This window comes from Pelmatolapia mariae, linkage group LG10_11 (genome assembly GCF_036321145.2).
Source record: "Pelmatolapia mariae isolate MD_Pm_ZW linkage group LG10_11, Pm_UMD_F_2, whole genome shotgun sequence".
NCBI lineage: Eukaryota > Metazoa > Chordata > Actinopteri > Cichliformes > Cichlidae > Pelmatolapia > Pelmatolapia mariae.
In genome coordinates this window covers 48,285,511-48,298,752 of record NC_086236.1, presented here as the reverse complement: position 1 = coordinate 48,298,752, position 13,242 = coordinate 48,285,511, and the positions used below count along the sequence as shown (strand labels likewise).

Genomic DNA, 13,242 nt, shown 5'->3' with positions numbered 1-13,242 from the left:
AAGTAAGAGAGAATGTAGATAGATAGATCATTTGATCATGATTGTATCACGAGTAAAAAGTTCACTACTTACCTAAACAATCTGTAAATATTACAGCATTCAACAAACTAGCATACTGCCAGCTCCCTTGCGATACAGGTAGATAAAACTACAATACAGCATTGCTTATGTTTGTACCACAACTGGGCGAAATGCCAAAAAGTAATCTTTTAAAAAAATATAGGTATCTGCATTTATTAATTACCATATCACCAATACAATAATAACAGCTTCTTTTTGGTTTTGGAACCTGAATGAGTCATTACAGTTTTGACTTTATGGGTCAGTATGCAAAAGAGCCAGCTGTCAGGGTAAAAGGTTTTTTGTTAGCCATTATTATGGTGCTACTTGTTGTCTTGTTGAAGCTCAAAATCTTTTGTCCCTCTGTGGGCCTTTTGCTGTTTTTCCAAGCTTGTTGGTATTCCTATATATAGTACATATGTGTGCTGTCTAATGTTTCTTATAGTGTCGTGTGAAAAACAAGAACAACTGACTCAAAAGCTTGTAGAACCACCTTTAGCAGCAGTAACTTGCAGTAATCATTTTCTGTATGACTTTTTCATTCTCTCCCATTCTTATGGAGGAATAAGGTTGAGGTCTGGACTTTGAGCCACTTCAACACTTAGATTTTTTTCTTTTTCAGCCACTGTTGTATATTTGCTGCTGTGCTTGAAATCGTTGTCCTGTTGCATGACCTAGTTTCAGCCAAACTTCATCTGTCAGACACACGGCCTTCCATTTGACTTAATAATTTGGTATGATAAAATACTTTAGTATAAGGAGGAGTTCGCGGTCGACCCAATGATTGCAGGGTGCCAAAGTCCTATTGCTGCAAAACGGAGGCCTGTAGAGTCAGAGATTTAGGTCTTAGATTTTTCCTTAGACTATGTTCATTCTTTAATCCTTAATCTAAAGTTTTGTGACATCCTAAAGTTTTAAATGCCATTCAGCAAATTCATTCAGAATTGTTTATGCATAGTATTGTCCCCTTTCATTTATGGAAGTAAATCATGTGACATATACTTGTCCAACTAACACTAACTACCTCGACCCCCAACACACACTAATCTAATCTAATTGACATAATACTTTCCCTAGCTGCTTACACTAACCATCAAAAATGAATGCCTAACCCTAACCCTTAGCCTACACCTAACCATAACATAATTGTAACCCTGACACTAAAACCACATTTTGAGTGTCAAAAATGCCTTCAAACTTGTGGAGACTTGGATTTTGTCCCAATAAGGGCTGTTGGTCTCCACAAGTATAGTAAACTTGCAATTTTTGGTCCCTACAAAGATATGTAAACATGGTACACACACACACAGTATTCTAAACACTTACTCCTAATAATACTCTCTCTTCCTGTCTTTGTGTGTGGTGCAGTGGAGTGGTCTGTGTTTGTTTTGAGGGTGTTGTCTGAACTCAGTCTAATCCTGCTGGTCCAAGATGGTGTTGATACTGAGGTAAAAGAGGAAAGGACAGAGGAAAATAAAGAGAGAAGTGAGAAGGAAGGAAAGGCGGCAGAGGAAAGAGGGGATGGACTCTCGTGTATCACTGAATCTCTCCTTTCAAGGTTGGTCTGGTTTATTCTAAGTGCAGCTTCAGTGTTTCTAGATTCCTCCTGTATTTGCTGTCTCTATAGGAACAGATACTTTCCCCTTGAATGACATTTTTAAAATCACTACAGCTTAACCAAAATTATGACAGACTGTCAGTTTAAATAAAAGATATAATAATATGTAATATACAATACTAAAGTAATTTCTACCCACTCTTTTGTGCTAAGGTGTTTATGTTCGCATTAAAGCAAAATTTCCCTTGACTATTTTACAACCAAGACAATAAGTCTGACCTAATCCTTACCCGACACAGGTAATTTACATAAACATAATATTATAACCAAAAGAGCTTCATTAGTGATGGTGCCAGGTTAAAAACAGCTCAGTTGCAACAGATGATTTCAGAGTTGATCTTTAAAAAGTCTGTGAGACTGCAGTATAGAAGTCCAACAATGAAAAATTGTTGTAATAGGGTTTTTTTTGAAGATGTATATCAAATATAAATGATATGGTCTGGATTTGTTGATATCAAACCTCTTTATAATATGTTGTAGTTTGTAAAATGCTTCTACAAATACAGAAAACTGGCAAGTGACTGTTCAATCTATGAAAAGGGGACAATGCATTTTACACAAGTCAAAGAATAGCTACACAGTACAAAAAAGATGCTTGTATGATAGCCTCACAGGTTACCGCTTGTTCACTTTTATTTCTACCAATATTTCTCCTCCTCACAGTCACTCCTTTCTTCCTCCCAGTTTCTCCCCTAGCTGCTTCTCTCTGCGTTCTTTTCTCTCCTTCTCCTATTATAAGTCTAGTTCTCCCCTCCCCCTCTTCTTCACCCCTCTCTCCAGATCTGTTCTAGTTTACTCTCTCTTACTAATGATCAGAACAGTGCATTAATTATTAACACTTCGAAAGCCAAATGTTGTACTCAGACATGTTTATGTCTAGGTATGAGACTCTTTTACGAGCACCGGAGCCTATACCCCTCCATGCACTCAAACTGCTGGTGTCAATGACTGAACACAACAGTCAGACCTGCAGGTAATGTGAACACATCAGCCACACACACAATTAATCACAGACAAGAAAGACTGTTGAAGCATTGTGACCTTGCTAATATGAATTTTACTTGTAATCTTTATTAGGATAATGTTGTTTACTGGTAATATAGTAAAGAAAGTATTACAAAATACTCCTAGCATCCATTTAAATCCATTATCTGCTTCTCAATTTTTTTTCCAAGGCGCAGAATAGGTAGCACGCAAGTTTTTTGCAGTCCTAGCAGGTTCAGATACAAATATACACGGGCGCATTTTAGGCACTCTGTAATGTTTTAATGCCAAGGCCATTCATTCCCAATTCAGCACTGTGAATCATTCACACACTGCACAGACACACACAGATGAATGTTCGCTGTCTTAAACACACACAAACACACTCCTCTGTATTATAAGCAGTAATTTATTTGCCAACTCCAGAACACAGATATACACAAATGATTATTTGCTTGTTGTAGGTGATGCACATTCAGAGCTAATAGCAACAAAACCTTCACAGCTCCAGCACTGCTGGTGATCTGCATTCAATGACACCCTTTGAGCACCCTTAAAGGCGGTATTTTCTACATTAGTAATCAGTTTAGTGGCAGGCATAAGGTGCTGTATCAGCTGAGATGTGTAAAGACTTGACATGTTGTGCTGATATACCTTGGCACACTAGCTAGTCCAGAGAAGCTTTGCTTAAAAATGCGACACACGCTCTTTAAATATACGACACTAAGACAAAATTATTGCTCGCGTTGAAGTGAGATTCACTACTGCATAATGTGGAAGTAATTCACTATGCAGGAATTTCAAAAACATCGCTCAAAAAAGCAGTCATCTGACACCCAAATAAAAAGTGGTAATGATGTGTTACTGTTGCACAGGAAATTTGCTGATTCCTTGTCTAGCCATGAGATGACTCACTTGTGTGTGTGTGTGTGTGTGTGTGTGTGTGTGTGTGTGTGTGTGTGTGTGTGCGTGTGCGTGTGTGCGTGCGTGCGTGCGTGCGTGCGTGCGTATACACATGTGTGTGCACGATGATGTATGTGTGTTTGATAGATGTGCTTTGACAGCAGCTGTCAGTAAGTCTTGATTCTCTGGTCATCTGTCTTCTCTTCTCAGCTGTTGGCAGGGATAGAAAGTGTGGGTGAAAAGAGAGGAGGCAGAAAGATTGAGGAAGGGAAGTGGATAAAGGTGCCAGAAAAAGGATAGGAGGAGGAACTAGGAAAGAGAATCTTGGGAGAAAAGAAAATATTGATGAGGCCAGAAGGGTTGAGAATAAAGGAGAAGTGTTAATTGGTTAGAAAGTATAATTAGATGTGTGTCACCTGGCTCAGAAGATAACTGGAGGAAAGAGTAGGGGAAAACTGTAAAACTATGTGCAGTTTACACTATGAGATACACATTTCAGCTCAGGAACACTATGTTCCACTATGTAAACTGTAGTTGTTACTTCAACAATACTCTCAATATTTTTAGATTTAGTTGACTCTGTGTAAGACATGCTCTATTTTAGCTCTAGAAATGCAGTCATTCATATTGGTGGAACATGTACCTGGTCAAATGCTGCAGTTGATCCAGAGATTTACATTTAATCCTTCATCTTTAATCACTAAGTATTAATTTGGAACAATGATTAAGCCTCTGTTTTGTGGTTTCCTCATTTCCATCCCAGCTTCTTTCCACATTTTATCTTCTCCAGCAATAATAGTTCAACAAATCTCTAATCACTGTTATGCCAGTCACCTTCCATCTCTATCCATCCCATCCTCCTCTACTCCTAGAGTTTAAAGTTCGTCCTCACAGCCGAGTATGCCCCTACTTCTCTTATCAGTAATATTACCCCATTTCGTCTCCATCCTTCTCTTCCACCTCCTCTCCTCATCCCCCTTTTTCCTAGACACAAGTAGAGTGACGTGAACTTTTCAAATTGGTGTCAGGACTCTTTCCTCTACATCTGTTTTCGCGCTCACTCTTTTCCTTTGACATTATTAACAACATTTTACATTTTTTTTCTCTGCCTCCCTCGCTCTCATTCTCTCACCATCTCTAATTTATTAACATTAGTCCACATTTTTCTTTTTCTCTGTGCCCTTTCTCCACAACTTTCCCTCCATCACTGCGGTTATACAATCAGAAATTAAATTGCCTGGGTCTTGGTTAGATAAGTGTGGCTATGAAGCCAGCCGAGCAGTAATTAGATGGTAAATTGGGGACATTAACGTTGGGAAGGCAGCCTGCTGTCTCTCTCTCCATTATCACAGTCCAGACACACCTTCAAACAACTACATTTACTATGACCTTTAGCCGGAGAACCTCATGCTGTGTGGTTACATATGTGTTTGCCCATGGATTTTCAATTTCCTTACAGGCATCCTTTCAGCATGCCTGTATGCCATATGTGTCAATGTGGTATTTTCACGCATACCCATCAACAAAGTAAAGAGGTAGTATTTGTCATAGTTTAACAGTACTGGCTGTTTATAGATTTTATTTCTATAAGATTTTATATTTAAACAACTCATGTTTTCTGCCTGTTCTTTCCTTTTAATATGGACTCATAGACTGTGAGTCTATGAGTCTAAATCCATTATATCAAATTGCAGTAGTTAATTGGACACCAACATCTCTCTGTTCCATGTAAAGTGGATTCATTAACTGTTAACACAAAAGTAGCCATTTTCTCAGGCTAAAAGGCTGTAATTGCCTGTAACAGCCTGTTTTACTGGTCTTACTCTCCACTGTAAATAAATGAAAAAAAAAAGGTCTTTTTTTAAGTTAGTTATTAGAAAAAAGTGTAATTTTTCTCTCTAGGCAAGTACTAATGCATTATGGTATCAGATAATTTGTCAGTGCTGTTAATTATAAGCCCCTGACTGTAGCTATCTACTTCGTTGTATTTATCATCTCTTTATGTACAAAAAGGTTTCATTTTGAATTTTTGTTAGCTTTACAAAGCTGTGTAGCTGACATAAAGTATATAAAACTAGAGTAGAGCTGAGGTTAATCAGCGCATACTGTGGTATTTATTGCATTACCTCTAATGAAACAGCTGTTGAGTGAATGTGTGATGTGATGATGATGCAGTGCAGCATTGTCTCATCTGTGTTTTCCTATTATAGGTTGTCTGTTGAACCCTGTTCATTGTATGCTGTTGCGCCCTGTGTCCTGATGAATGGCTGGTAGTTTAAAGGTGGTCCAGTTTATCATGTTGTGCTGGCCTGGCCTGTCCTTTCATCTCTGAGCCTGTCACCTCTCTAATAGGAGGCCATCCATCACATCTACAAGCAAACAATCAGATCCAAACAATAACAAATGCACGCACACACACACACACACACACACTTCAACACATTTCTAAAAGGTTGAACTGTACATTAAAATACATCACCATGGCAGGTAAAGAGAACCTACAACAGCAATTCATTACGTTCCTTAAATTCACATTTCTTCAAGCTTCCTGCACCTGTAGTCAGTGATTGTTTTCAGTAAAGATTATGGAGATTGAGTGACTGCAACTAAAGATAAAGTTACACTGTGCTTATACTTTTGTGGTGCTGATGACAGCATCCACCAGAATATCTCAGTTCACCAAAGTAAATCTAACAATGTAACCATGAAGGGATCTAATGTTACTAACTAAAAACTAAAGTTAACTATTAAACAATAGTTACATGATGCCCAGGAAGTAAGTGCAATGGTGTAGAGAATATGTTATCAGCGTGAAACATGCATGCTTTGTTCTGGCTCTTTGTATACAAGGTAGGTGAGAGGACATCAGTATTTGATGGAACAAGGAAACATAAAAGAACAAACACCCACAGAAGACAGTATATAAGTACAAATTACCTGTAAGTGGTTAAAAAAAAAAAGACGCTTGAGCTCTGAGGACAGCCTGAGATGATCATTTGGTATTCTTTGCTGTTCAGATGTTCTTTTTACTTAGTCATCTGACTTTTTTTTGTTTGTTTTAATGAAAACGCCTCCAAGTTAATGAGCCATTGTTTTCAGTTTCTAGAAGCAGCACACCAATAAAATGCTGTCCCATATTTGTAATGAAGTGGAACATTTTGTTTGCTAATTTAAAATAAAAAGGGCAGTTTTATAAGTTTAAATCCACATTTCCATAGGTTGAATGATCCTGCTGGAGAACCTATAAATCATAGTTAGAACATGGACAGATTTATAAATCAGTGGGCAGGCTTTGTTACCGTCAGAATATCAACACCTGTCTGATTTTTGCTAGTTTTATTCACATTACTGCCTGAATGCTTTCTTGCTTACTAATTCACAAAGACCCATAAACAAAATGTGTGTGCATATATGGAGACACTCCACCCACTCAGTGACTGATTGAGGTTTAAAGAAGATCAATCAAGAAGTAGACAGAATGTCATTGTTAATATAAACATCCATCTAGCTCCCTCCATCTTTCTTCTTCTGTGTGTCTTGCCTTTTCCCCCCAAGCTTTTCAGTGTGGATTTATCCACATTACTCCTTTTTATTTTCCATTTTCCTCTCATTCGTTTGTTCCTCCACCTCCTCCACCTCACACCTCTTCTCTAATCTTCCCTCTTTTTCCTCCACTTTGCAAAATGTAATCTTTTCTAACCTTATCTTGTTTTAAACTCATCACCTTTTTCCATGTCCTTCCCTCTTGTCTCTCACCTGCTTTTACTTCATCTGCTCACATCACTTCTTCTCTTTTTCTTCTCGCAATTCCACTGGTACTAGATGGAAGTCATTGTACCAGAACTCCACCCTTAATGAAGATGAAATAGCCAATTTTATCTGCTTGTGTGTGAGTGTGCAAACAGCATGCCTGAACAGTACATTTAAAACATTAAATTAATTCCTTGCCCTGATTTTTCTGCTGCTACCTAAAGTGTATATTCTCTTTTTCTTCTCCTTTTCAGGTTGATCAAACGTAGTAGGATCCTACCAATGGTCTTTCAGCTCATTATGGTAAGAAAGCAGTGATGTTTCATCATTTAGTTTTCAAGCCAGTATCTAAATTACTTTACCAGTCAAACTGGTCAGTAAATTCAGTGCAGTTTTAAAATAAGCTCATCAAAGTTTGTATTATTGTAGCATTTCTATTCTGTTTATATTCAGTCTATTATGTCTGTTTCCTTCTTTTTGTTCTCTCCTTCCATCTAACCCTCAAATGTTTATGTAAATTAGTCTGAATAATATTGACCTATTAGAGGGCTGGTGTAATTGACTGGCAGGTCAGCAGCAGAGAGGAGGAACGGTTAATAGAGTGAAAAGATGAACTCTGCTATTAAGATCATGTACAAGGGCTTGCACGCAAACACATGGCACTCGTCTGTTCTCAGTGAGCCATAACAGTGTTTCCAGTAAACCATTTCACCTGACCCTTTTTGCATGCGAACAATTTAATGCACCCACCAACACAGTACAACGAAACCAGCTCTAATTTATGCTTCACACAAACACATGCACTCACAAACGCGCACACTCAATAATCAGTGTTCTGCATGGCTGCCTGTCCAGCCCCAGCTAGCTGATACAGAATTTTAAACACTGCTGTCCAACAGCCTGATTAACTCGTCTCCTGATTGTTTACTCCTGCCTGAACCAGTCATGTCTGGATCCATTAGTGCCGTCTATATTGCTCACATTTGAATTGATTTATACTCCCTGAAACTCTCTGATGTAGATTGATTACACCTGTCGCTGGTGATCACGCTTGTCATGGAGAAACTCACCTAATTGTATTTGTCTAAATGATGTAGTAGTTCTGCTCCAGACATGAAAGGACCTCAGGATGCTGGTTAGACCAGGGCTCTGGACGGGGTGTTAGCCGTGCCTGAGGTGGCAAAAGACTGATCAGAGGGGATTGCTTGCAGTAAATGCTTTAACAAATCCTGCCTGGCTGAAAGTGTTCACAGTGCAGCTACACCGCTTATGCAAGTCCGATACTTATCCCTTCATGTGCAGGGTCCAAGTTAAACTTTGGTTTGCCGTTCCTCACTGTCCATTGTCAGCTTTATGCTTTCAGTGAGAACGTACAGTACAGTGCAGTATTTTTATAGCTTTTTAGTCTTTAAAGATCAAAATAGATTAGCTTTGTCATTTGTGGCTCCTGACAGGCAGTTTGTCCTCAGCACAAACTGATGTCATTGTCTCCAGCCGCAGGCAATTGCACATGATGAGTACCAGCCAGGCTTATCACCACGTACACAGATCACACCGATGTGCACCAACCCTGCAGGCAGAGCTGGTGTATCTCAGAGAGGATCAAATAGTGAAGTGGGGGCAGAAGGGGGAAGCAGAAGTGAATTACTGTAGGAGGGAGGAGAGAATATTTTGAAAAGAGGAGAAAGATGAAGTAAGAGGAGTAAATAGGACGGGTAAGAGGGAGGTGAAGATTACACTTTCAGTCTTTAAAAACAAATAAATAAATAAAGGCCCCTTTTTTAATAAAACAATCCACTACTTTATTAAATAATTAACTGTGTTCTCAAGACAGTATATGCAGTATAAATAACAAAATGATGACAAAACCATGTTAGATATTAGCTGTTTTGGGTTAATTGTGAAATGTTATAAGCAAACCTGTAATTTACTTATCCTGTGTCTGTCTCCTGTTTTTCTAGGCCAATAGAAGTAACGTTATCAGTGGGATAGTCCAAAACGCAGTTGTTTTGCTCTGCAATCTTAGTGAGGGCACAATCCAGGATCAGCAACCACTGTATCAACAAGGTAGAGTGTGTCTGAATTCCTCATGGAGAGAAAGATCCAGATTTTCTCTCCTTTAAAAGGTACTAAATTCTTCTTATATTTTCCTGCATTGTGTTGCAACACATGCACTATTATCAAGGACACTTAGTCATCGAAAGGCATCTGTTCTGCTCACATTAGTGATTGTTATGTTACTTGTTGACATCCCTGATACCCGACCACACTGTAGTGTAATGCTTATTCAGGTCAGCAACCTTGGCTGTGTGTGCCTGAGGCGGAGGCCATGCTTTTTGTCTCTCAGCTACTGTGAATAATCTGAGATTTTCCTGTCAATTGCAAGTGATTCCAGGGGGGATCCTTAGGGAGAAGTCAAATTTATGTTTTTTGTTCTCTTGGTGTGAGGACATTTTTCAGAAGTCTAGTTTAGGCCGATTCTGGCCATGAAGAGTTAGTTGGGGATTAGGACTTTAATTAGGAGGAAGGAATAGTGAGGCACAAAGCTTCGGTACACTGTGGATGCCTGCCCAGAATATTTGTGTGTGTGTGTGTGTGTGTGTGTGTGTGTGTGTGTGTGTGTGCGTGTGCGTGCGTGCGTGTGTGTGCGTGCGTGCGTGTGTGCGTGCGTGCATGCGTGCGTGTGTGTGTGTGCGTGCATGTGTGTGTAAATGTTTCAGGACCCACAGTTCAACAATAACACACATTTTCTCAAGTTTCTATTTGAGGACTGTGTTCATTTCTTTCTTTCTTTTTTATCCTCTCATCATTCTGTTTCATTTTGTCCATCTTTATATACTTGCATACTAACTCCTCCTCTCCCTCTGTTTCCATTGGGTCAGCAATGCAGCAGTCTTGTAGTCAGTATCATTATCATCCAATCAGCACCTCTCTCAACAAGAATCTGTCAACCCAGCACTAATACTGGCCTGGCAATTAACGCTATCTCCACTCCTCTCCTCTTGTTCTCTTCCCTCCTCTCCTCCTCTCCTTTTTGTCTCGTGCTATCAGCCACTTTTCCAATCTACTCAGCTCACATCTTGGCCCCTCATCTCCTTTCCTTCCTCGTGTCTGTTCCCAGTTTTACCCTCTCCCATCTCCTCTATTTTGGGCTCCTATTCTGCCTTCTTGTCTTTCTCCCTTGTTTTCCTTGTGGTCCCTCCAGATGAGTGTGGTGATGGCAAGAACGAAGGGAAAGGGAGAGAAGGAAAGAAGAGGAAAAGGGAGGAAGCGTGTATAATTGGGTTTTTAAGGTGTGACAGAGCGAGGAGGGGAAGGGTGGTGTTCCTGTTCATGTCTGTGTATTTGAGTCTGTGTGTGTGTGTGTGTGTGTGTGTGTGTGTGTGTGTGTGTGTGTGTGTTAGGAGGCAGTGAAATAGACAGTGAAGAAGAGAAAAATAGGGAGGTGGGTTTTTTGTGCCTGTGTAACTGTATTTGTGCTTATGCTTCTGTGTATCTGTGAGAAGAGGGTGTGTGTGCAGCAGTGAATGCAGGAAAACCTCATATTTGTGTGCGTAAGAGAGAGAGAGTTGGGGAGATGAGGTTTATAATTGGGCAGATTTGCCTCCGACTGAGATAATACCCCCTGGGGAATGAAGACAGAGGAAGCAAAGAGGGAGAGAAACAGAGATAGAGAGGAAGAACAGAACAACGGAGGAAAAAAAGAAGATGGCACAAAAGCATGAGAGAGAAAAGGGATGGAAAATGACGGAGGCAGAAAAGCAAAATAGGAGGTAAAAAGGGTAGCATGAAGGTGAGAGAGGGAAGCATGGGACACACAGAGAGCGAGAATGTGTTGAATCTGGGTTGGAGACAGCAAGGGATAACACGCTAGAGGAGAAAATTGGAGGTTAAGATGAGTGACAGTTTGATAGCAGAAGAGATTTTGGGATGCAAGAGGGAAGAATAACTTGATGCCTTAGTGTGAGATTTCTAAACAGAGTAAATATTTTAGGTGATAATGGATGATCGGCTTTAATTTGAAAACATGCAGCAGACTAAGGAAGAAAGTTTAGGCTCTAATCTGATCATACACGGATATAAAGCCTAGGGCTTCTCTGCCGAGAATAAATTTGAGACTAATTTTGCAGGCACACTGGCATGCAGGCTGTTATTTAATAAGGAAATGGTCACATCTAGAGCATGTCAAGCTCAGAAATTCAGCCCAACAGTTCAGAAATGTTTGCACCCTGAGTGAACCTTGAGTTTGGTCCTGGGCTGAGTGTCAGTTAAAGTGTGCTTATCCTTTTAATTAATTAAAGAGCTCCTCAGGGGCTCTGTTTGTCTTCAGAGTTCTTGACAGTCACTGTGGTGCCTCTCAAGGTTAAATCCATCACACTTCATTTTTCATTATTTCTCTTGACCCTTGTAAGAAACTGAGATATTTCAGAAAATCTCTTCTGCTCCGATGTTATCTAGTTTCTTTCAATTTGCATTTATAAATTCCCGTTTCAAATTGGTTTCAGCATAATTTCCCAAATGCATTCTCTAATAGTTCACACTGTGTCCATATGTGTCCAGTCAAAAATAATGCCCCCCAAGCATAATTTATACCATAAAAATCTGTCTTTGTTAATTAAGGGTGCAGTATTTCATTGTTTCGTTGTCTTTGCATAAAGTTACATGACTTCAGAGTCTCTACAGACCCAGAAAAATAGAAAAGATTACCATGCATGTCTCTACAGATCAGAAAGAATGAAAATCAACTGTTTGGGTCTGCAGCCACCTTAAATAATAATAAAACAATAAAATCAGATAATCTGGCTGGGTGGAAAAAAATGGCTTGAGAAGCACGGATTTTTCTGTTTATGCTATAAATTTAGACAACAGACTTGGTAGCTAACTGACATAAATAACACATCATTAACTATATGTTGGTTCCCTAAAGTCAGTTCACATTAACATTAGGGGTAATCAGGCAGAAAAGGCATATCGGGCAGGTTATATTTGAAACTTAGACATGGAAGATTTGGAAGCATAAACGCTGTGTGGTCCAAAGGTCTGTTATCATAGGAAATGTCACAAAGAGTTATGGTACACAGAATTAAAATCAGCTAAAATATTTTCTATTAATTATATGTACATCTTTCTTTCTTTTTTCTTTTTTCTTTTTTAGAGTAATATTCACCTGGACTTAAACTAAAAAAGTTACATTTACACATTTTTGACATTTTTAATTTTAATTGTTAGAATTCAGAACAAGTTCCTGGCCCCACTTCTCTACATGCCCATCTTGATGTACTGTATTTTTCGGAGCATTAGGCACACCGGATTATAAGGCGCACTAAGTGAAACAAAACAGTCAGATAAGTCAAATTTTACTCAACTCATTCTTCTTGCTTCCTCCACTTCCGTACCAGTGATTCATTAACGTTGAATTTTCTCGCAGCTGCTCTATTCTCGTGTTGTTGCAGTATATTAATGACTAACCTCGTACTGTGGATGGATTATCTTAGTTGTTCTCCTGACTGAAGTTTACAGCATCCTGCCATGCGATTGCATTTGTCCCCAACCATCGGGAACCTTCACATTAACTTTTATCAAGTGGAAAAAAGTTAGCATTCATCCTCCAGCTTCACTGTGTTTGTCATGCTAACATAGCTGTGTCGCTAGCAATCAGGTAGCACATCATTATATACCAGCTAGTCCAACTTCAGTAACCCTACAAAAGTCACATGGTATATCATATTTCGGTGGAAACTAGCGAGCTAACTTCCTGCTAACTTCTAACTCCATTAAATTTATTACATTCTGTTTTCATGGATGCCTGGATATTAAACTTAATTGTTACACCTCATAAAGCAGCAACACTGATCATTTTATTAAAGATGAAAGAATTTAGACAGTTTTTAACTCTCAAGTGATGCCGCAGTTTTTTGGACCTGAAG

At 39.2% G+C, this 13,242-nt stretch overlaps 1 protein-coding gene across 2 annotated transcripts in view; it reads left to right on the top strand.

The window, feature by feature from the left end:
- The window catches only part of ulk4 (unc-51 like kinase 4), an 85,801-nt gene that overhangs the window by 49,361 nt on the left and 23,198 nt on the right, over nt 1–13,242 (top strand). Inside the window, exons 27-31 of one of the 2 annotated variants that reach the window (XM_063486447.1) lie at nt 1,429–1,618; nt 2,559–2,651; nt 7,388–7,454; nt 7,570–7,618; nt 9,277–9,346. In XM_063486447.1, coding sequence (XP_063342517.1) covers nt 1,429–1,618; nt 2,559–2,651; nt 7,388–7,454; nt 7,570–7,584 — 365 coding nt within the window. In that variant the 3' untranslated portion in view covers nt 7,585–7,618; nt 9,277–9,346. Of the gene's footprint in view, nt 1–1,428; nt 1,619–2,558; nt 2,652–7,387; nt 7,455–7,569; nt 7,619–9,276; nt 9,383–13,242 lie in introns of those variants that run through there. The other variant, XM_063486446.1, reaches the window with a different exon arrangement.